This window comes from Squalius cephalus (assembly GCF_949319135.1).
Source record: "Squalius cephalus genome assembly, chromosome: 9".
Taxonomy (NCBI): domain Eukaryota; kingdom Metazoa; phylum Chordata; class Actinopteri; order Cypriniformes; family Leuciscidae; genus Squalius; species Squalius cephalus.
The window spans coordinates 36374339-36398170 of record NC_137130.1 but is presented as its reverse complement, the minus strand read 5'-3'; the positions used below and the strand labels follow the sequence as shown (position 1 = coordinate 36398170).

At 38.3% G+C, this 23832-nt stretch overlaps 1 protein-coding gene across 8 annotated transcripts in view; it reads right to left on the bottom strand.

Moving 5' to 3' along the window:
• The window catches only part of osbpl6 (oxysterol binding protein-like 6), a 65150-nt gene extending 41421 nt beyond the window's left edge, over nucleotides 1-23729 (bottom strand). For all 8 annotated transcript variants that reach the window (XM_079880556.1, XM_079880558.1, XM_079880560.1 and 5 more), the window contains exons 1-2: nucleotides 23460-23729; nucleotides 2702-2971 (exon numbers count right to left, since the gene is read on the bottom strand). In XM_079880556.1, the coding sequence (XP_079736682.1) occupies nucleotides 2702-2848 (147 nt within the window). In that variant the 5' untranslated portion in view covers nucleotides 2849-2971; nucleotides 23460-23729. The remainder of the gene's footprint in view (nucleotides 1-2701; nucleotides 2972-23459) is intronic.
• Between the last annotated feature and the right edge of the window lie 103 nt (nucleotides 23730-23832).

Here is a 23832-nt window from a genome sequence, read left to right as displayed (position 1 = left end):
AAAAAGTGGGCCAAGAATAACTAAAATGGTACACATACAAGTACACTACTAGTACAGTGATTTTTGTATACTTGCTACATAAACTGCACTCAAATATACCTGGACTTTAGCGACGTTTACTTAAGTCACCATGAAATCTAAATTGATGATTCTTATTTTTATAGAATACAGCCGTAATTATTATAAATGATTTATCCATGCACATTATTTTCTTGAAATTCATGTTCTTCTCTTCTCTGATGATGAGGGCGAGGCAACCTGTCACTCACATGAGATCCACCAATAGCAAACCACAACCATCCAATCAATTCCACACAGCCAAAATCAAGCCCCGCCCACATTTGTTCTTGTTCGTAAAGCCTATCACTCAGATATGCATCACAATAAGGAAGTTCCTACTTCAGTTTCATGACGACTTTATTGAAATGAACTTGAAGTATACTTATTTTCTGTAAGGGTAAATGTGAGCATCAGAATGGTGATGGCTGCTTTAGACACAGCGCTCATTAGTTCATGTTAATGATGTCTGATATTCAGCTCCTACTGTCGCCACAGTGACAGAGAGTTGAGGTTTATTTGCACTCTTCCTGAAGTGTAATAATCAGTACTCATCTGTGTTGATGAGTTGTGTCACATTTTGTAGCGACTACTCTTTCTATCAATTCAAAACTATTTATTTATTTTATTCTGTAAGCAAAAGTATTGGATAGTAGGCGAATAAGATAAAATAAACGTAAATGACGACTACAAAGTCTATACCGAATGTCTACAAATTTCTTCAGTAGCTCCTGCAGAGTTAGTGAAGGCTTGAATGAGCTCCTGCTTTGTTGAAAGTCGATCTATTATAGTAATTTCACTGATTTAGTGTGCAGTTCTCGCCTGTAACTGGCTTTAACATACCTTATGGTCATTGTCAACAGCCTTGCTTTAAACAACCAAGTCAGCTGAGAGGAATGTGACCATCATGTGATTCATATTGGAGCTTTGTTGATGTCTTTTTTAATCCTCATGGACAAAAGAATGGGAAAAAATATTTCCTGAACAACTCTGAATAAGTGAGCGGTCACTAGGGGCTTTCGCACCGGAGGAACCTTTTCATAGTTCCTACAACTATTGGCGGAAGTTCCCGGATTTTGGCGCGTTCGCACCACAGGAACTGGGAACGATTTTAGTTCTAGGAACTCCTTTTGGAGGAAATAATTGAGCTCCTACTTCAGAGTCGGGTCTAAACCAGCACTATAGGAACTACCAGTGACGTTAGTTTGATTGGCCGAACGCACGTGAAACACCAGCACCCGCCATTTTGAAAAAAGCTGTGTAAACACACAGATTATAGCCTCCACAAACTAACTCTACAAACATGGGAAACAGTGATAGATGGACCTCTTCACCTTTACGCTGAGGAGAAAATCCAATGCAACTTTGAGGGGGCCAAGCCAAACATGATTATGTATTCCTGCTCAGCTAGGGACATTTCTGTCTACTTTCTATGTACGTGATATACTTTCTGTGGTGCGAATGCAACCTGAGGGAACCATTAGTTCTCTGGGAACCATCCTGGTGGCTAGTTCCTATAACTAAAGCCGCCTTTCCACTGCACACGACAAACGACAGCCATCGGACCGGAAGTCATTCATTTCCAATGGAGAGTCGTACGGGAGCTGCGTGGAGTTCCCATCATAAGAGTATGCGGAAATTTCGGATCCGATTTGAGCTTCGGATGCGTTGAAATATCTGAACTTCTGCGGCCAGACCGCATGCGACCGGCCGACCGGATGTGATGGATTCTAATCAAAACTATGAGCGCGAAGCTAGAATTACCAATATTTTAACACTTTAACGTTATTCTGTAGACGCTATTCCTGTAAAATGCCGGTTACTAATAATTATGGCAGAGATAATTATTTTATAACTACTAAATCATTATTTATGTATTTATGTTGATTAGCTCTATACAATCTACTATGTTTTTATTTTAGATGTATTGAGGGTCATTTGTTTTGTATGGATATATTCATCCATGCATTACATTCATTAAAATCATTCATTTTACCATGGTGAATAAGCCGAGGGTAACGGTTGCTTCACGACCAATTCACCCTTTGCTGGGAGTTTGATTGACAGGCGATATGACCTATCATAATCCGCCGAATCCGGCATTTAGTCCGACAAAGCAGTCAGGAGAGTTAGTAGATATAACGTTGTGGCCTTGAAACTTGAAAAACACTGTGTACTGACGTCTTTCCGTCAATTAATCCTAAATTAACTTTGAAGGAAGAAATGATTGGTTCACAAGCAGCTTTAACTGAGGCTCTAAGTTGAGTTAAGTTGAGTTAAGGTAAGTTGAGACTTTGTTTAATTTCAAAAGTAAGCTGGTCTGTCCTGTCTGTCAGCGTGTTGTCAGTGTCCTCTCTGCTCCGCGATGTATTTTTCACTGCGTGAGAACATGGTGTGTGGCGTGAGAGCGCATGGCTTGTCGGACACAGCAACAGTAACTAAAGGGGGCGGGTCTTTGCGAACGGTCGATTTCAAAGATCCGCGCAACTGCCGCTAGGGGGCGAAATGCGACAATCGTATGCGAATACGAATGTCGTGTGCAGTGGAAAGGCTTAAGTTCCTATGACTACCCGGTGCGAAAGCCCCTACTGTTGCACAGCCACAGCTTTCCTCTTCCTCTGTCTCGAAGCGAAGTTGGTCTCACCTGTCGACTGTCTCTCTGAGACGAAGAGGAGGAGGACGCGCTCTTGTGGGTGGGGGTGGAGCTTTTGTGTAAAGGGGTGGAGCTCTTGTGGATGGGCGTGGCTCCCTTCTCCTCCAGGCTGGTGGCTCGGCTGTGATGACGAGACATGATAGCGGCTGCTGTCCACCTTCTGCTCTCTCTCAACCTTTTTATTTAGTGTCTCTTCTTGTCCCTCCAAAGCACAGCATGACCTTTGAATCCTTGTGCAGCCAAACGATTGAGCGCTTTCACCTGAAACACAAACGGTGGAGGAAACGAGAGTCAGAAACATGGTGACAGAGAGGTCAAAGAGGTCATTACGGGTTTAAAGATGTCAAATTTATCATGGTTCAGTTTATATATTGGTTTTATGGTCACGGTTTCAATTCACTAAAGATTTTTTGTCACAATCTCTGATACACCAGTTAGGAAACATGATGCGATAACACTGTATTCAGTTTCTTTAGCTACAATTATAATAGAATTATAAAACAAATTAAAATCCCCCTGTGGTGAAAATCTATTTTTTAATGTTGTTTATATGTCTACAGTATGACAAACCATGTGTAAATTCATAAGTCGACAGCATTGCTGAGTATTTTCTCCTTAAAACTGCAGTGAACCAAAGACAGTCTCAAAAACACGCTTTGAAATCGCTGGTGTTTCTGACGTCACAAACTACCTTGTAACCAATCAGATCAACGTGTGATCGTCAACCAGTGGATCTCTGAGCTGAGTGAGTGAGTGGAGGCGGGGCACATTTGCATATTCATAGAACCACATATACTAAATAAGGCAAGGGTGTAGAGTTACATTCAAGCAAATTTTTTTTTGAAGAATAAAAGGATTTAAATATGTCATTTTGGTGATCAAAGATGAGTTTTAAGGGATAAAATGATTGACGACAGGGGGATTTTAAATGAAATACATTTAACAGGGCTTGGTGATATAAATTACTTATATTACAAGTGAATTATTTAAAAATATATTTAAAAAAAAACAACAACTAAACTTCACCCAGAATAAGCATTTGTGTGTTTTATTCTCAAAGTGTTAATTCTTGAATATGAAATAACTAATGATGACTTCCATATTATGATAATGACTTATTGGCCTTTTCAGTCATTTATTAATAAATCAAGCAGCTCATCTAGTCTCTTCAATGTCAGGAAGTTCATATTGCCACAGTAATGAATTGTACAGCTTATGAATAAGGGTTGGAAATTCGATGATCATTGATCAGAGATCTCATCCAATCTGCATTGAGCAGGACTCATCATGTTTTTCGCCCTGTCAGTGTCATTAAGAGACGGTCTATGGACCGTACGACAGGCCTTGAGTTACAGGCTTCACTAGGGTTGGGGATCACAAAGAATTTAACGATTCCATTTCAACTTAATTATTCCATTATTGATTCTTTTTAACAGACCTATGCTCCAGTCTTCATGCAAAACAAAAACAATGACATTTTAGGTGCATGTTTTATTGTTTCTTTTATAATTATGACTAAAATGCCATTTATTACAATGAAATTGTGTTCAAAATCCATGGCGCCAATTCACTTAAAGTCAAGGCATGGCAAGGTCAGATGACAATCTAACAATATCATGTGACAATATCAATTAAATTAGGTGAAGAGTGACAGAAGAGAGAAAGACAAAAACTGCAGTTAAAAATTAACCAACAGCATCAAATTAAAAATAATCATGCACTGTAGCTTTGGATATAACCTGGAAACTGCTGATATATTAACAAATTAAAAATAATAAACAAGACAGCTCTTACCTTATGATTTTACAAAAAAACAAGAAATTACTAACTTTCGCCTAGCACAAAATTTTGTCGCAAAGCGAGTGATTTACTCACAATGTTGACGGCTGTCCAAAGTGACTAATAGATGAGAATACCAAATACCAAATTACAATTTTCAATGATAGAGTAGAAGTGGAATTTGTTTTCTAAACATTAGTTATACCCTTCTGAAAAAAAGTACACTTTAGCATACTTTTAAAAAGAGTATTTATTACGGAAATAATATACTTTAAAAGAATATACTTAAGTGTGAATGTTTTAGGACACTTAATTGATTGTTTAAAGCAATTCAATTAAAATGTATTATATTTCAAATGCTGCCACACCCCTACTTCCCGCATCCCTGAAATATTAGGAAGACTTAATGATTTAAAATGTACCTTAAGGAAAAGCTTTTAATTTGACATTGTTTTTTAAAAGTGTATTTAAGTCTGTTAAGGAACAGACATGATAGTGCTCTCTTTAAGTACACTTAAGTGGCCTTTTATTTAATGAATATTATATTGTCTACAAGTACATTTAAAGTACACTACAAATGCAAATTCAATACAATTAAGAGCACCTCTTTTTCACAAACGTAATTAGTCAAGTGCTCCTAGAAAGAACTGTTTCGGTTAATAATAGTACTGGCAACTCCAGGCTTCTTCAAGAGATGCACTGTATAAATGTGCAGGTGTTTCGAGGAGGAAAGTATAATGTTTTGTGGTTTAGGACATTCTGTGAGTACAGTGTGTAACCGTCGATGTGTGTATGTGTTTTAGTCTCTGCATGTGTCTTCATGCAGCAGTATTGATTAGTCATGCAGTATGGAGAGACTTTGACCAGCCTAATTAGACCCAAAGGAACACACACACACACACACACACCCACACACACACACACACAAACACACAGTCATCCTGATAGCTGCAATTTAAGAAAAGCTGTTTCAATAGTGGGCACAGTTACAAGTGAGATAACAGGATACATCTGTGCTGGCCTTCCCAACCCAAACATGCTTAGCAAGCACTCTGGGGAAAACACAAACAGTACATGGACACACACATCTATAATTTAAGGGCTTCCACCCCCTCCTCCAGCACATTAACTGAGCCGCGGGAGCCCGGGGGGAGACGCGGGGAAACACGCATCACATGCTCAACCCGCCACATGAAGTGATAATGTTTCCCTCAACAAATTTATATTCGCCATGTTCCCTCAACAGCAGCTTCACACGCTGATGAATGAAACCTGCACTGACCTCAGCTACAATCTGAATGATTTGACTGATACACTGAATTGAACGCACAAACTCGTTTATTGATCGGTTTTCCTCTTCGCTTTTAGGTCTTATCACAGTTTACAGCAGTGAGAAGAAACAGTCACACACACACACAGAGTGAATGTGTGAAACACATCGGATATTGTCGCAGCAGACTCTCTGGAGACAGTACAGTAAAGCTGCCTGAAGCTAATTATCAGGGTTATGTCCTGTTTTATGTGTTTGAGTTTTACAATGAGTTGGTTTTTGCTGTTTTCTGTTTCCTTCGCTCCTTTTTCCTGCTTAGTCTCCTAGGTTACTCATTGTTTGATTATCGTTTGCACCTGATGTTCATTTAGTTAATTAGTTTGCTCTTGTATTTAGCCTAAGCCCTGTGTCTTTCCAGTTCATTTTCAGTCCTCCTCAACAGTACTAAGTTGGCTGTTCTGTTCATATTCTAGAGTGTTTTGTGAAGATTTGAGTTTGTTTCTAATAAAAGTATAAAAGTATCTGCTGCATCCTGATCGTGACAACTTTCTTTTTTTCTGCAACCAGCACACATGACGCTAATGAAGCTGGTCTCGGGAATTATTTGTACTCACCTTCACTGCAGTAATAAATGGACAGTTTGAAAGAACTGAACAAATTAACGTCCTAATCTGAGGTGTAAAATGAACATCTCTTTTATCTCATATTATCTATTATAGTTCTGCTCTCATACTCATGAGACCAGACAAGAAGTGGACAAAAAATTGGCCTGATATTCACAATGTTGCTTAATTTTTACATTTCCAACTAAATAATATCAAATCACTTTCACTTACAACACTCACACATCAGATGTGCATATGCATCATTAGACAGTTAAACTATAATTCAAACTATTAAAGCATGAACAAATATCTAACATCTCCAATTAGTCTTTATTCATTAACTTGTTTTGAGTGCATCTGTACAGACACTTTGACTTTGATTACAACAACTGTCAATATACAATATTGCACCATGATAATCTCTTGGGGGTTTTTTTTTAATGAAAAATTTGGTGCAAACAAAAAAAAGTGCAAATATGTCATGATTTTGTGCCATTTAGTTGCTCTGGATCAAGCAGATCAAAGTAGCAAACACTAGATCTAAAGCCAGAATGAGCACTGGAATATTCCACCGTCAGTCAGAAGAGAAATGAGCAAACGTTTTACGAAGTAGATTATGATAAGCAAGGACACAATGCGCATTAGCCCAGAACAGTGTCATCTTCCCAGCAGCAGATGATAAATGAAGAAGTTGCTCACACACAAAGCTCCATCTCTGTGACTGTACATTAGCCAAACACAAAAATACACTGTGCTTAGATCCTCTTCAGACGGGCTCCTGATGAAGCCACACACCAACAGAAAGAGGAAGACACTACTGTGCCTACCGCAGTAACATGAAAAGTGGAAGAGAAAAAAGAGAAGTGCTCCATTTATAATCACATTGGTAGAAATCTGGTACACTTCAGAAATAAACATTCAGCCAGCTGCACTACTTATGTAAGAATGAACTGCAAAAAAACAATGACTGTTTTCAAACAGGTTTCCTGAATGTTTTCCTGAATGTTTTCCATTGGTTGGACTCGTTTCACCCTGAAGAATGGAGAGCTGCAGGATGAGTTAGCATTTTAGCACTTCCAGTCCCATCGTCTTGAAGTCAATAGGTTTTTTTGAAATGGGACTTTGATTAAATGGTTAACACAAGATCAAGATATTTTCAAATTTTATACTAAGACATAAAATACATCAGCAATTTTTAAGGCGGTTGTTAACAAGCGTCTAAATGGGACTACAGAGGTTGTCGGGGGCATTAAACATCATCATGCTGAACATGATTTTGGCAGGATTAGGACTAAGTCTAAACATTAGGAGTGTAACAACAGTCATTTTTATTTTGGGCGAACTTACAACACAATACATACTGTTGCATTTTTGTATTGCGATATATTGTGACACGATTTATTGTTACACCCCTAATAAACATCCCATAAAGCAAACTTATATAATTAATAATAAAGCACCAAACTCAACAAAAAGAAGTAAATAATGGTGTTATTTTTGTCTATATGATTGAGCTCCCCATGACCGTTTGAAATATATATTCATGCTTGAAACTGTTTAGATGAGAGTGTCAGTCGTTGAAATGGTTGGCGTGTGGCTACCTGAGAACAGGAACAGAACAGCCAAGCCTATCAGACACCAGCGTAACTGAGCTCTCACATGGATACCACTGCCTCTACACACACACACACACACACACACACACATACATATATGACCTGTCTATCAAACTGACCTAACACAAAGCTCCTTCTCAAACACACAAGTGTTCGATTACATCTGATACAGCCTCTTCTCCACAGCAACAATCAGAAACCTCTAGCCTATAACTAATGCAACAGTTAACAACAGGAGTAATTACTCACTAAACACAAGCTCTAATAAGCCAACAAGAAGCCTTTAGGAAATCAATCTAAGACCTACATATCCATACAGATTATAATTCAGAGTAACATAAATGTAATATCCGGTAACCCAAGAGTAGCTCAGGAAGAGTAGCACACTGGACTCACAGCCAGTGTTAAATATTAATGTTCCAGGACTATCCTACGATGGTGTAATTCAGAAGCGTATCCTGGGTGATTTCCCGTTGGGATTCAACAAGGTGCTGCCATCATTTGCAGAGCTTTTTCAAATGAATTCCTGTTCAAGTGAGTCTCTCCAGATGTGTTTCATCTGCGGATGTTCCTCAGGAACTGCTCACTGAATTTGGTTTCACAACATTTAATGTGAAATGAGACGCTCAAAAACACAGACTTATTTAACAACAATAAAATGGAGAAGAGAAGAACATATCCTGAGCCATGAAACCAAAATTAGATCCCTCCTTTTGACCAATCACATTTATTAAGGCTAATTTCTAATCATTAACCTAATTTATGGAGAAGAAACACATTTTATATAAATGCCCAATTTTGATTTGTATAATTACTTGTGATAATTAGCTACTTGATACCCAACCCTCTAAGAAATTCCCCAAATGGAATAAAGAAAATCTCTCAATATTCCTTTTTTTTTTTTCTGTTAACGTTTTCCATGAGATGCATCAGCAACATTTAAAGTCTTTAAGCTTCTCTCATCACAGCATCTGATGTTTAATTCCCCTTGACTCAGCACAATCCTGCCAGCCAGGAATAACGGAAAAACCTTCCTTCCACTGACACTGACACTGTTAACGGGAAATTGGGTTCATTCTTCCATTCATGTCACATATTCGACTACAGGTTTTCTGTAAACCATCCCTCAGCACAATGGAGATTGATGAAGAGCTTCAGAGAATGTTGTTGTACTAAGCGAACCCCCCACACAATGACTGTTGGTGTGAGGTCTGTGCGGGCCCACGGGCCCCATACTGTGCACAGATCAGCTTCACTGCGGGTTACAGCCATTTAAGACCTCAGAAATGTCATTGTGAGTCAGCTCTAGCAACTATCCACAGTACAGGACTCAATAAGTGTGTTAGTTACTAGTGTTTTTATACAGTAACTTTGATATGGCTTGAAGAATATTCATATTCAATACCACAGGGAAAACGGCCATATAGACATACGTGATCATTTGGGTAATTTTGTTGAAATAGCTTTCACACGCACAGGGAGGCTTTATTTAAAACTTTAAACTAAATTTATAGAAAAAAGTAAACAGTCAGTAATAAAATAAGAACAAATAAACAAATTGCAAACAACAGCACGAATAAATACAATAGAATAAATAGTTTTTCAGGTGGGCCTAACAGTAGTAAATGTATAGCAGTGGATCATTTTCACTGTACAAATTAAATACCGATTAATGCTTACAATTAAAGTGTTTTTTGTTCTCTGATTAACATGACAGACGACAAATGAGGCTGCCGTCACTTTAAGAGCGAATGCACAAATCCAATATACTGATACACATGCGTTTTCTTTCTCAACTATTTACGTTCCCAAACTGACTGTGTTTGTGTGAATACTTCTCAAGACGGCATTTTGACATAGTTTTGTTTGTATTCGGCCGTTTAAAGGGATAGTTCACCCAAAAATGTAAATTACTCAAACTCAAGTTGTTCCAAACCTGTATGAATTTATTTCTTCAGCTGAACACATTTTGAAGAAAGAAACACATACAGTGATTTGAAGAATGTCCTCAACCAAAGAGTTAATGGTCCCTATTGACTTACATAGTTTTTTTGTTTTTTTTTCCATATTATGGAAGTCAGTGTCAATTCTTGTCTTACTCGTGTGTCTTACTCACTAAAGGGTTCAGATTCCTGTCCCTGTCCTGTCCTCAAATGTTTCTGGACAGCCACATTTTGTAAGGATTGCTCTGAGCAGCTCTCGATCCACAGTGTCAAGTGCTTTGGAGAGATCAAAACATGCCATGAAAAGGTCCTGATGTTGTTCACTACATTTTTCTTGCAGCCGTCTAACTGTGAAAATCATGTCCACAGTACTTCCTGAAACCACACTGTGACTCAGTGATGTTCAGTTAAAGGGGACGTATCATGAAAATCGGACTTTTCCCGTGTTTAAGTGCTATAATCGGGTCCCCAGTGCATCTACCAACCCAGAAAAAGTAAAAAAAAACAGTAACTTTGTTTTGGTGAGCCTTTCTCTGCAAGCATGTCAGAAAATAAGCCAATCAAATCAGATGCTCCCAAGGTCTAAAAAAATAAATAAATGCAATAAAGTGCAATAGTGGCTGCACACTTTTTCAGAGGATTCGCATTGATTTTCTCCATAGAAATTAAAAAAATAGTTTAGCCATGAACACAACCAACTAGCTCTAAGATAAATCACAACATTATCCAACAAATACAAAGCTAAAAGACAATGGTGCAATGCAAAACTATTCACTTATAAAACCACTGATATTTCATGACAATGACATGATTATGAAAGTATGAAAACAATGTTTTATTGGCTTCAAGGGTATGCTATCATTTTCATTTCCATGGAAACAGGAACATTCTCTGATTGGTGATGGATTATGGTTAGTGTAGTTCTTTGGGACTTTGACTATTAAACACAATCTTTTAAAAAATAAAGTGACATATGGCTTGTATAAAGTATATTGAATGGTACTTTTCCACCTGCACTCTCTTCAGCCGTGACTATATTCACAGCATATGAAAGCATCTCTGTGCAGTGAGTGTAGATTAAACTGTGTGGTGTGTTTCAGATGCTGAATGTCAACAGCATATTTAATTATTAAAGTTGTTCTTCTGCAGTTATGTAGTTCAGTGGTTCAGAAGGGGTCACCGCCTGGGGAGAAAATCTGTTTCTGTGCCTTCCTCTTTTTATTGAGTCTAAATTGCTTCTTTTGTAGGATAAAGACCTAGAAAATCACAGACTATATCCAATGATTGTGTGGAATTGTCCAGCATATAATAAAGCTTTTTAAAGAAAAATGTACACCTAAAAACTAAAAGAAAACCTCTTCACAGATCACAATTTAGTAATGTCATTTCAAACTTGTATGAAAAGGAAATATGGCCCGGTTTCACAGACAGGGCTTAGACTAAGCCAGGATTAGACCATAGATCAATTAGGACATTTAAGTAATTTTTATAAACATGCTTAGAAAAAAACATTACCGATGTGCATCTTAAAACTAAAAAGGCACTGATATATTTTTAAGATCAGTCAGTGCAAGTTTATTTCAGTGGAAACAGCTCAGACTTACATTTTAGTCTAGGACTAGTCTTAAGCCCTGTCTGTGAAACCAGGGGTATATGTTTTTGCTCATTAAGACGCCAAGCTTGGCCTCATCATTTTTTACCAGCCATTTAAATGTTTTCCTATTCATAAAAATACCTCCTAGTTAAGTCATGAGACAGAAGGCAATGCCTCTGTCACGCTCAGTGCGATCTGTGAGTGATCTGGCAATTAAAGCTGAATCTCTGTGATCATCATGACACCTGCTGTGTTTGCTAGGGCTGGCCTGACTCTATTGATTAATCAATCTGAATCAATCTTCATTTGATGAACTAAGATCGACTGATCTAGTCTATGGTGTTTTCAGTAATGTCACTAAACATTATTTGTAGTGCCTGGCATCCATTAATCGCAATAAGCTTTGTGCTATTTTGATATGAAACAAAGTCTCAGCTTTCAAACTCTATCAAAACAGCGTGACGGATTGCTTCAGCCGCCTCGGATCAAACAGTTAACCCATCATATCTTCCCCTTCAGTTACAGCACAAAATCATGGACTGATTTTAACCTTAAATATTATAATAACACACAAACTGACAGGGTTCCCTGAGTAGATTACAGCATTAGTTGAGAGATCGTTTTCCTTATGAAATATTAACATGTGCTGTGCCTTATAAACCAATATTACATTGAAACGAGCTTATAAAACAGAATCGAATCGATTTGTGAAATCTGACGATACCCAGTGATCGTGTTTACCTAAGATTTGTTCATTAACGGTCCAAAACATGTGTATACAAGACATAACGAATACACTTTTTAAAGTAATATTGTAGTTATTTTTAAATAGGATGTTAATATGAATATACAATAATATTATAGGATAGGTTGCTTGTTAATAGTGTAAGTCCATGGTTTTGCTGGCGTGTGTTTATTTCAAACTCATAACATGCAGGTTTTCAACATATTGAAACATGGATGCAACATTTTTCAGCGAATAGCGTTATTGTAATTGGACTGTATGGCTTAGTAATACTTTAAACATAATGCACAATTTATGGACGACTTCTATGATTGCCTCATGGTGCTGTTCTTGTCCTCTTTGGAGATTGTCACCTTGTGGTCACTTTCATTGTACAGGAAACAAGTGTGATAATTATATCTAATCTTCTTTTGTGTTGCACAGATGAAAGAACTTCCTTTGGGAATGAGATGAAGGGGAGTACATTTTCATTTTCAGTCGATTATTTCTGAGAAATGCTTGTTTTTAAGAGTCCCTGATGTTGAGGGAAGCTGTGGGTTGTAGAGGCCTTCTGAAGCCTCTCCTCGGCACCATCGTTTGATCAGTTCCAGGCTGTTATGTTTGCTGTATCTCACCAGCTGTTCCTCCTCCTGTGTTCATGCAGATTAGTCAGCGGAGCTTATGAGGCCAATCGCCATTGTGTTCATCACTGCCACTTCCCAAGCTTCACCGAGGGTCAACTGAGGTGCAGTCATTTCTGCAGAGAGATTAGAGAAGTGCCATCTCAGCCTCACCAGGTTTCCTGTCAGTTAGGTCTCTTCTCAACGGCCGTCAGCTGAAAACAGATTCCCATGGGAAGTTGATTCCCATCTTCAGTTTATACATAGCTGAGCAGTTGAGGAACTTCACCCCTCTTTTTCCAAGGCTGTTTGACTTCATATACTCTACTCACCTTCACAAGCTCCAATTACAGCACCATCGAAAATAAAAATAGCACCATAAAAGTGGTCCATAAAACCTGTGTGCTATTTAGTCATACAATTGCTTTGTGTGAGGATCTGACAGAAAATGAATTCTGTTCCTCACAAATAGCTGTTATGCGTCTTAAAGTCCCCCTGTAGTCAATCATTGTATCCCTTAAAATTCATATTTGATCACCAAAATGGCATTTTTAATTTTTTTTCTTGAAAAAACCCCATCATGCCTTAAAATAGCTTGAATGTAACTCGACACTCTTGCCTCATTTAGTATACGCAGTTCTATGAATATGCAAATGAGTCCCGCCTCCACTCACTCACTCAGCTCAGAGATCCACTGGTTGACGATCACACGTTGATCTGATTGGTTACAAGGTAGTTTGTGACGTCAGAAACACCAGCGATTTCAAAGCGTGTTTTGGAGACTGTCTTTGGTTCACTGCAGTTTTAAGGAGGAAATACTCAGCAATGCTGTCGACTTATGAATTTACACATGGTTTGTCTTAAAGCTTATTAAAAGCACAACATAGACATATAAACAACATTAAAAGCTGGATTTTCACCACAGGGGGATTTTAATTTGTTTTATAATTCTATTATAATTGTAGCTAAAGAAATTGAATACAGTGTTATCGCATCATGTTTCCTAACTGGTGCATCAGAGATTGCGACATAAAATCTTTAGTGAATTGAAACCGTGACCATAAAGCCAATATATAAACTGAACGATGATACATTTGACATCTTTAAACCCGTAATGACCTCCAGATAGGCACATAAACAACATTAAAGGCTTGATTTTCAGCACAGGGGGACTTTAAGATACTTTTATGGTGACTTTTTGTCACTTTTCAAGCTCAAGAGTGTCCGTCCCATGCCAAACATCATATTTTGTTTTACAGAAGAAAGTTTTATCATGTATCCAACCTGGTTCTCTTTCGGGAATGTATTTGGTTCTCTCAAAAACCCAAGATGTCAGTCTATGGAAGTGATAGCAGCTTCTTTTTCTTTTTTCTTTTTTTGACTGATGTGGCTCCGCTGGTCTATCTTGCTCATTTCTGTTTGAATGAGATGAACTGCACTTCTCCAGTGAAACCCCACAAAGGTGCATGAGAATATAGGCAGTCTACGTATCGTCTTCTCTAGTGGTTCACTTTCTTCTAATCTCCCATGATTGTGCGAGGCCTGTGGACTCCCTCTCCACCCTGATTATCTGTCAGCAAACCTCTCCCACACACGCTTCAGGCAGAAAAGAGATACTAACCAAAATAAAAGACACAAATGTATGGATTATTATTATTACAATGGCCATTGTAAGAATGGCTTCTTTATGAAAAAAAGTTTCCAAACAAGATGAACATGATTTTAGCCACGATATAACATTCAGAACCCCTTAACAAACAATTCCCTTACAACCACCATTAGCACTAATCACATTTTCATCTGAAAATATAAAAATATAGTTTCTCTGTCAAACTGATCCGCATTGTCAGGAATTGTTTTACATGGCTAATCCACTGTGAAAGTAACATGGAAAGGTTAGAAAATGGAAGGTCCTTGCTTATTTGGTTCAATAACAGGGTTTTATCTGATTTGTTAGACGAAGAGCACAGACGTGTGAGGTATGTTGCATTGGGAGATATGTAAAATCCTCTCGACAGGAGGTTGAGATCTCACGCTGCTTCCAGGAGCAAAGACACAGTTGTGCCCTTTATCAAGTCGTCATACTAAATCCCAAGGCAGGGACCGATTAGGAGTCGCTTTAGGTGTCATTTACACCTGATGTTAAAGGTTGGGTGGGCAATTTGTGTTTTTCATAAACACTCAGGGCCCTATTTTAACGATCTAAGCACACGGTCTAAAGCGCATGGCGCAAGTTCGCTTCGGGCGTGTCTGAATCCACCTTTGCTAGTTTAACGACAGGAAAAATGGTCGGCGCTCCCGGCGCATGGTCTAAAAGGGTTGTCCCAATTCTCATAATGAGTAATGGATGTGTTTTGGGATTTATGTGCGTCTCATCTCCCATTCCCATTAAATGCCAGTTGCGCTCGCGCCATGGCGGATTCGCTATTTGCATGACGGATTTGATAGTGGAAAGACCGAACGCGTCTCCAGAGCGCAAACGGCTCTGCTCCTGCGCGAGGTTAAAGTGCGCAAGCAGAACATCTACGGGAAAAGCCGGACACCACCATATCTTTATGTACACAATAATAATCTTTTCCATTGTAATCCTTTTATTTGAGATATTTGGCATGTTTATGTACTGCTGTACGTGCGTCCCTGTGTGTTTAATAAGCAGAGTGTACATGCGTTGTGGACCCGCCTATAGGCACACATTACTAACGCGCTCATTAAATAACAAAAAATATATATATTGCGCCATTGACTTTAGACCAGGTTTCAGTCAGTCAATGGCTCAGTCTATTTCTGTTCCTCAAAATAGCAACGCACCAACAATGCACCAGAACACACCTCGTTTTCAGACCAGCAGCCCATGGGCGCACAAATGGGCGCAGATGCATTTGCTATTTAAACAACGTGGCGCAGGACGTGAAAATGATAACTGCGTCGGGCTGAAACTAGCAAAACACACTTGCGTCTCGCTTGGCGCTGCATTGCGTCAGGTGTAAGATAGGGCCCTTAGTGCTATACTGCTTCCCTAGTGGAAAAAACCTATACACCAAAATCTATTTAAAATACATTTAGTTCATACTGAGTATAGTACAAATCAATTAACATATTTACTGATATATTGCTTAAGACTTACTGATTAATATTATAATTAAACTTTATTTAGAGTACTTCTTTATTGCACAATGCACATTTCTTAATATTAAGCCTAAATGTGTTTTAATATCATTATTAGTAAGGATAGTATGATCTCTGTATAATGTCAGTCGTTAAATGCAAGATATGTAAAGTGTGCCTGAAGTATACTTGCAATAGTTCCTCTTTAGCACAATCAAATATCCTTATTTATATCTTTAGTTGGACTTCAGCACTATTTCTGGATTATTAAAGTACATTAAGTACAACATTAGTTGTTTCAATTGAGCAGACTTTCAGTATATCAATTTAGTATGCAAACAGTACAACTGCAGGGTATTTACATTAAATAAATATGTAAATGTATTTGTAGTATACTTAGCATTAAATTAATGTATTTCAAATATATTTTAGTAAATTTATTTTTCACTAGGGTTGAAACTCTCTTCACATCCTGATAGCAATAATAGAAGTGGCATAAATATTAAAACATGTACATCTTTTGTGGAAGTCTCAGGACCACTGTCTTCGGTCCGAGAGCCACAAACAAACAGCAGCCGCGGTTCATCGAGCTTACGTTCACGCCACATCATAACCGTTCTTACGAGATGGAAACCTGTGACGCTCCTCTCGTACCCGGAGCGGTTCACGTCCTCAGACTCGGATTTATGCCAATCAACGCTGAAATGAATCTGCAGCAGTCAAGTGGTACAACTCACGCTCTCTAAGTTTTTACGTTCGTTATTATTTTAACGCTGTTTCATGATGATTTGCTGAATCTGCTCTGGATATGCGTTTATGTGTTTTGGATGAGGAGTTTACTTGCACGAGGGCGGAGCAACCTGTCAATCACATGAGATCCACCAATAGCAAACCACAACCATCCAATCAATTCCCCACAGACAAAATAAAGCCCCGCCCACATTTGTTCTTGGTCTAGAACCCATTTACTCAGATATACGTCACAAATAGAGAAAAAAAGACCATCACAACTTCATGCTGACTTAAACAGAAACAGACAAAATGGAAATGAGCAACGCACCGTAGATGATGTATGAGGTGCCATTTGGAGGTCATCAAACTAGAATAAAAATAATGGATTCCTGATATATAAGGAATCCAAATTTGCTTTGTCATTCAGGACACAAGAGAGACAACTTTCAAAACACAGAACTTCCTCCCCAGTCCAGCTAATGAAACTGAGCTGTACAGAACTCACGTGACTCAGTACATCTGAACACACAAACACACACACATACAGTACATGTCAATGATGCCTGATACGTGTTCAGAAACTCAGCCCGTCACAGTGAGGTTAGAGTAGCCTAGATCTTTTTTTAGTAAATGTCATAATCTAATCTAATGCAGGTGTTGCAAAGATTATTAAGTTGATGTTATTAAAGGATAGAGCAGAAAAGTCTTTAAGACACCCAACAGCAAATCTGCAGCTTGTGAGTAAAGTTCCGTCATATTAGCGAAATATTGGCCAAACATCGCAGAAAAAATGCTCTATTGTCAATAGCGTAGCGATGCATGAAGCACTGCTAACACAGAAGCCACTTTCAAACCCAGCAGCTTTCCGGTGGTCAACGCAACAAGCTCTCATGCAGAGATACAGATCGCATGGATTCATAATATAATTCGCCGGAGTTGAGTCGCACCTTAAGTGCAGCAAAGTGCTGTTATGGATTTGATTTATTTTTTGCTCAGCATGCCGTCTGTCCCCACAATAAAAATAAAGTAAGTGGGTAAAGTTCAATTAATTAAAATGACATGTTCTGAGCACAATTAGATCAGTTCTATATGCTGTCATATATTATGAGGTTGATTTTTGAGCTTGGGGGCTTATTAGGGCTATTCCTAATAAAATCATTTGACCAAAAAAAGAAAGTTAACACTTGCGTGCAGATCATTAGTTCTTTTCACGCTAAAGAAGATTCTCAATTATTATTTTGTTAATGTTCTACTTGCGTATGTTTTTTGTGGTCACAGGCAGTGTGATCTGCTAGCTGCAAATACTCATGAAATACATCTTTCAAATACAGAGAAGAAGAATCATTTTTAGAAGATACATCACCGATACGATGATAGATGATATTTTGATTAAAGCTTATTAAATTAAAGCTGCAACAGTCGAGTGCATGAAGTGTCCAACCCTCCACACTTCATTTTTTTGGTTAATTTTAGTGTATTGTCCGGGTATAAGTGCACTTTTCATTTTTGGAGTTTGATTATATTAGCACTATTAATACTTCATATTTATAGAATAGTGCACAAGTACGCAACTTCGGCGGCACTGAGAGACATTTCTCAAAATATCTTCTTGTATGCTCCATAGAAGAAAGTTTTGTGGATACTATAAAAATAGCATTTTTCAGTCTTCTCAAATGGCACAGTTTTACAGTGACTGTCAGACAGTAGCAACACAACAATATAACGAAAAATCTGATTGGCTCCAAAATTACCATAACAAATGACTGCATTTGGTGTGAAACAAATCATTTATCTTTTTAATTTTTCCCAACTAACAGCAAGTGGGCTTATATGGTCCATGGGCTTTTAAGGTCACATCTCCTACACATGAAACTAAGGGGCAGATTTACTAAACAGGGCAAATTAGCGTGAGAGCGCAATTCACAAACAGCGGCGATGGAAGTGGATAGTTCTGCGACACGCACATTAATGAACACAGACGCAGTCGGATCATTTCCATAATGACTAGAGGTCGACCGATAGTGGATTTCACCGATACCGATATATATATATATTTTTTTTTTTCTAATACTTTGTTTATTGAGATGCAACAACTTATGCCAGTATAATACAACAATACTCTACATTAAAAAGTTAGATCTCTTTTACATAATATAAAAAAAAACACAATACCGATATTTAGGTTTGACCGTACATGCCGATAACCGATTATTCAACCGATATTTCTTAAAATGGATACTGGGATTAAAAACAAACATAATCATAAACATAAACAAACACTCCAAGTAAAACAGTGCTGAACTGAAATGTGCTAAATGAAATAAATATATAAATATGAATATATTAAAATGAGAACGAACTCTACAGAAAATAATTTAAACATTAAAATATTACAGGTCAAATGTGTGTTTCTTTACCTATAACCTAGAAACATAGCCTACTGTATGTAAATTTCCTAGGTAACACTTTGCAAGTCCCATTTGTTAACAATGATGTATTAGCTAGCTTTCACTGTTAGTTTATTAATTTCAACATTTACTAATACATTTTAAATTGAGTTTTAATTTTTATTTTATCTGTTATTACCTTAGTTAATGTACTATGAATGAACTAACATGAATGATCAAGGTACAGTTGAATTGCTCAAATATTAATATATGCATTAAAAACTTATATTGCACAATGCATATTACTTCTACAACATTTAATAACCTCAGTTAATGCTAAAATTGTAATCTTATTGTAAAGTGTGTTACCACTTCATATAAATCCAAAGAGTCATGCTTAAAGAGCATTAAAATTACATAAATGTAGACCTATATTACATGTAAAGTCTCTCACTTTATTTGCTTATTACAACACTTGATGATTATCTAATCAAAATAGCAATATGTATTGCAGTGATAAAAAGAATTGAATCAAATGTGTTTCTGATTTGTTTATGTTTCTGTCGGCTACATGAACATCAATGTTGAGAAAGCAATCACGTCACAAGCTTTAAATATGAAACTTCCCCGGCTAATGAATGCATAAAAGTGACCAGCTGGATATAAACGAATGCAAATAGATGGTGACAACTGTGAAATAAAACATTTGGGTGAGGTTTGCGTGTGTTTTAACCGCTTGAGGTACTAAAGTCCTCACAGACTCAACGGCAAACACAAGTGTGTGTGTGTGTGTGTGTGTGTGTGCAGGCTGCATCTGAAGTGTCAGTTCTCCGTATAATGTGTGATGTGTTAACGTAAACAACGCAGCCAGTGATAGTGGTTATTTGTCCTCTATAATACTAGTTATAATACTATAATACTAGACAATACTAGTTATAGTATTATAATAGAAATCAAATGCGTTTCTCGCCGCTCTCGCTCTGTATAATGCCAGCAGTCAATCAACTATCGGCACCGATATATCGGCAAAACCGATGAATCGGTCGACCTCTAACAATGGCCAACACAATCTACCAGCTAGCGTCTGGTTTTAGGGCGGTAAATAATGCTGCGAATACCAGTAAATTGACTAGCGGAAACTTCAGTAAATCATCTTGCATGATTCATTTAAACACTCTCCACCCATACATGTTTGCTTCTGAAAGGTAAACTCCTACAAATGCATATGCAATAAGATCAGCCGCAAAAATAACCCTGTCCACGCCTTTTCAGCGCTAATTTTTCACTGCGTGTCTTCAGTAAATCCTGACAGTAGTTTTATAACGGCAAAACAGGGTTTACGCTGGCACAAGCTGTTAGTAAATCTGACCTTTTCTCAAAGCTTCCCTCAACTCGCTGCCTCCACCTGGTCAAGACCGTAACAACAACAACAACAACAGAACTGGAAATCTGATTGGCTCCAAAATGTCCGTAACAAATGACAGTGTGCATTTGGTGTGAAACAAATCATTTATCTTTTTAATTTTTCCCAACTAACAGCAAGTGGGCTTATAAGGTCACATCCCCCACACATTAAACTAAGTGTGTGAACAGAGCTTTCCTCCACTTGCTGCTTCGACCTGTGTGAGGACGTCACTGGCAGAGCATGTACAACTACAGTAAACACAGAGGCAGACCGTGAACAGATGGACACACCGGCTCAGACCAGACCCTTTAAAGCAGGATAATGTCCCGGCAAAGACACCCGCCAAGACACGCGAAGAATCAAGCCGCTCCGTGAAGACTCGGGATTAGTGCGAGGCACACAAGCACACGCTGCACTGGAGATAAAACTCATTACTTTTATTGATCGGGATGTGCTTTTGTTCTTTTATGTGGGACACCCTCGCCCGAACGCCGAGCGTGGGACGGCCAGGATCCTGGAGCAGCACTTCTACAACAAACACACTCCAACACAGCACACTCATTAGGGGTGTTTACTAAGACAACACCACTATTACTACACACATGCTCGGGCTTAGTGTGTGTGTGGGCTGTGTTGAAACCTCTAACTGAGGGAAAGTTCACCCAAAAGTTTTAATTGTCCTTCCAGACCTGCATGATATACTTGCCTTGCCTTGGTAACTATCTAAAATAGGTGTAGTACTAATTTACTAAAACCAAATCAAAGAACAAAAAACATAAGCTAATAACAAAAAAATGACAAAAGCACATAAATTAACTAAAACTTAAATTTAAATGAAAATTCTAAATTCTGTGGAATTTTTTTTTTTAAATGTAAAGTGTTTTTGCCCATTTAATGAAAGTCAATGAAAGTCTAATGAAAGTCAATGGGGTCTGACACGGTTTTGAAGTACTAATTTACTATAACTAAAATAAAGAACAAAAAAACAAACTAATAAAAATTGCAAAAGCACATACTAAAACTTAAATTCAAATGAAAATATATGAGAGAATTCAAAATTAGGTGAAAAAATTTAAATAAATAAATATATATATTATTTCCCATTTAATGAAAGTCATTGGGGTCTGACATAGTTTTGGACCCCATTGACTTTCATTGTGTAGAAATCCTTCAAAATATCTTCTTTTGTGTCCCACAGAGGAAAGCAAGTCATTGGTGTGTGTGACTCATTCTGCCCGGTGTGCGCTGCCTGAAACCACGTGTGGTGTTGAGGAGCGGTCTATGACCACTTCTCCAAACGATTAGAGTTACTCCGTTCCTCAGTCTCCATTACAGGTGCTTTTCTGACTCCACAAACTCTGCCTGTGATTGGCCACGCAGGCGGTGTCCATGACGACAGCATTCCTGTCCCAGCATCCTGCATAATTAAAGGAGCCAGTAATTGGCGTAATCAAGCACTGGGTCAGTTTACAACCGTTAGAGGGTCTTTGTATAGTCCAGAGAGGTGCAGACGACAGAAGAACTGTGCTTTCTTCAATGACTAAAGCTGTGAGGTCCACCGACACCGACACCAGCGTTAATTACGTCTTTATAACGACACAACGCACTCATGAAATAAAAGACTTGCAGAATCAATGTAAACGACGAGTTAATTCATAATCATTTTAGTGTTTAATTAGTTAATAAAAATAACTAAAAGCACATAAAAATTACTAAAACTTAAACTAAAATTCATATTAAAATAAAAGCCAATTAAAAAAAAATGTATAGTTTTTCTCTCTCATTGGAAGAGAGCAGCCGGGACGCTCTATCAAAGTTCTGTCGAAGCTTAAAAAAATAATAAAGGCAATTTCAACTTTTTATTGCAGGACTTTTTCCTGCAATTTTGAGTTTACGTCTCGCAATTTTTCTCAGGATTGCGTGAAATAAACTCGCAATTGGAAGTTATAAAGAGCAGAATTGTGAAATATACTCATAAATCTGCAAAAGGAAGTCAGAATTGTGAGATATAAACTTTTTTTCCCCTCAGAATAGGACTATATAACTCACAATTGTGAGTTTAGGCTATATCACATTAGAGTTTTTTTTATTATTATTATTCAGTGGTCGGAAACAAGCTTCCATAAATGTCTCCTTTCGTGTCCCACAGAAGAAACAAAGTCATCCTGGTTTGGAAAAATGTGAGGGTGAGTAACGTTAAACAATTATTTTCGATCTAGGCTATACTCCTCCAAACTTTAGGATAGAAACTAATTAAACAAACTGTATTGAAAGGACAGGTGTGTTTTGTTTCTGTTGCTGTACTGTAGTTCACAGAGTTAAACTAGAGTCAGTGACTGTGAAGTCAAACTAACGTTAGCCATCTTAGACTGAACTCAGCAGCTGCTCATGATGTCCATATCATCATAATACCTTAAAGCAGGGGAATACTAGTGTCTCTAAAAGACACACCGCAATGTCACTGCCTGACCTTGGGTGTTTTGACCCCAAAACAGTCACCGGGTGTTGGACAACAGGGTCCAGATCAGGGCCAGACCCCCAAACCCAGCCCGGAGCATTAGCTAAACCTCAAGCACACACACACACACACACACACACACACACAGGTGTTCTACACCAGCAGAAGCATAGCAGCACTTCAGGACGGCACGGTTAGGTAAACAAGGGTTTGTGTTTCAATCATCTCATATGAGGTCCAGTTCTTCGCAGATGATCTGAGGAAACACATCATATAAGACTCAAGAACACACACAGGCTTCAAATATATTAGCAGAATAACTCCAGAGGAGAGTTTCCCATCTGTGGAGATGCGTGGCTGCCATTCATCCATTTTAATCAGCTTATCAATAATATCTAGAGGACACTGGCGACGGGAGCTCTCAATCCTGAAGGAAATTAGCCGTTGGTGTTTGTGTGTGTGTGTGACAGAGAGAAGAAAATAAAAACCATGAAACGGAAGCGGTACGTACCAGCGGTTCGGTGTCCACATCGTCTCTTGGCGCAGAAACCGAGAAACCCGATGCTGTGAATTAGCGAAGCTGTAGTCGCCGTTGTTTTTTTATTTTTTTTATCCCAGTCGGTCAGCGGTCAGTCCCCGCAGATTATCACAGTAATATTGGAGGGTATTGTCAAGGTTAGGTGTATGAAAGTGAGGAAAAGTGCTGTGTGAGGCTGGATTTGAAGGCAGTTTAGACGGATGCTGCGGTAACGGGCACTGCAGGTCTGCGGTAAAGCCCGGAGCGGATCACAGCCAGAGACGCTGGACGCCGGAGACACGCAAAACCAGGAGCTGGATCACAGGACGGATTCCGGCTGGAGTTTCTCATGTGTTTTAAGATATAG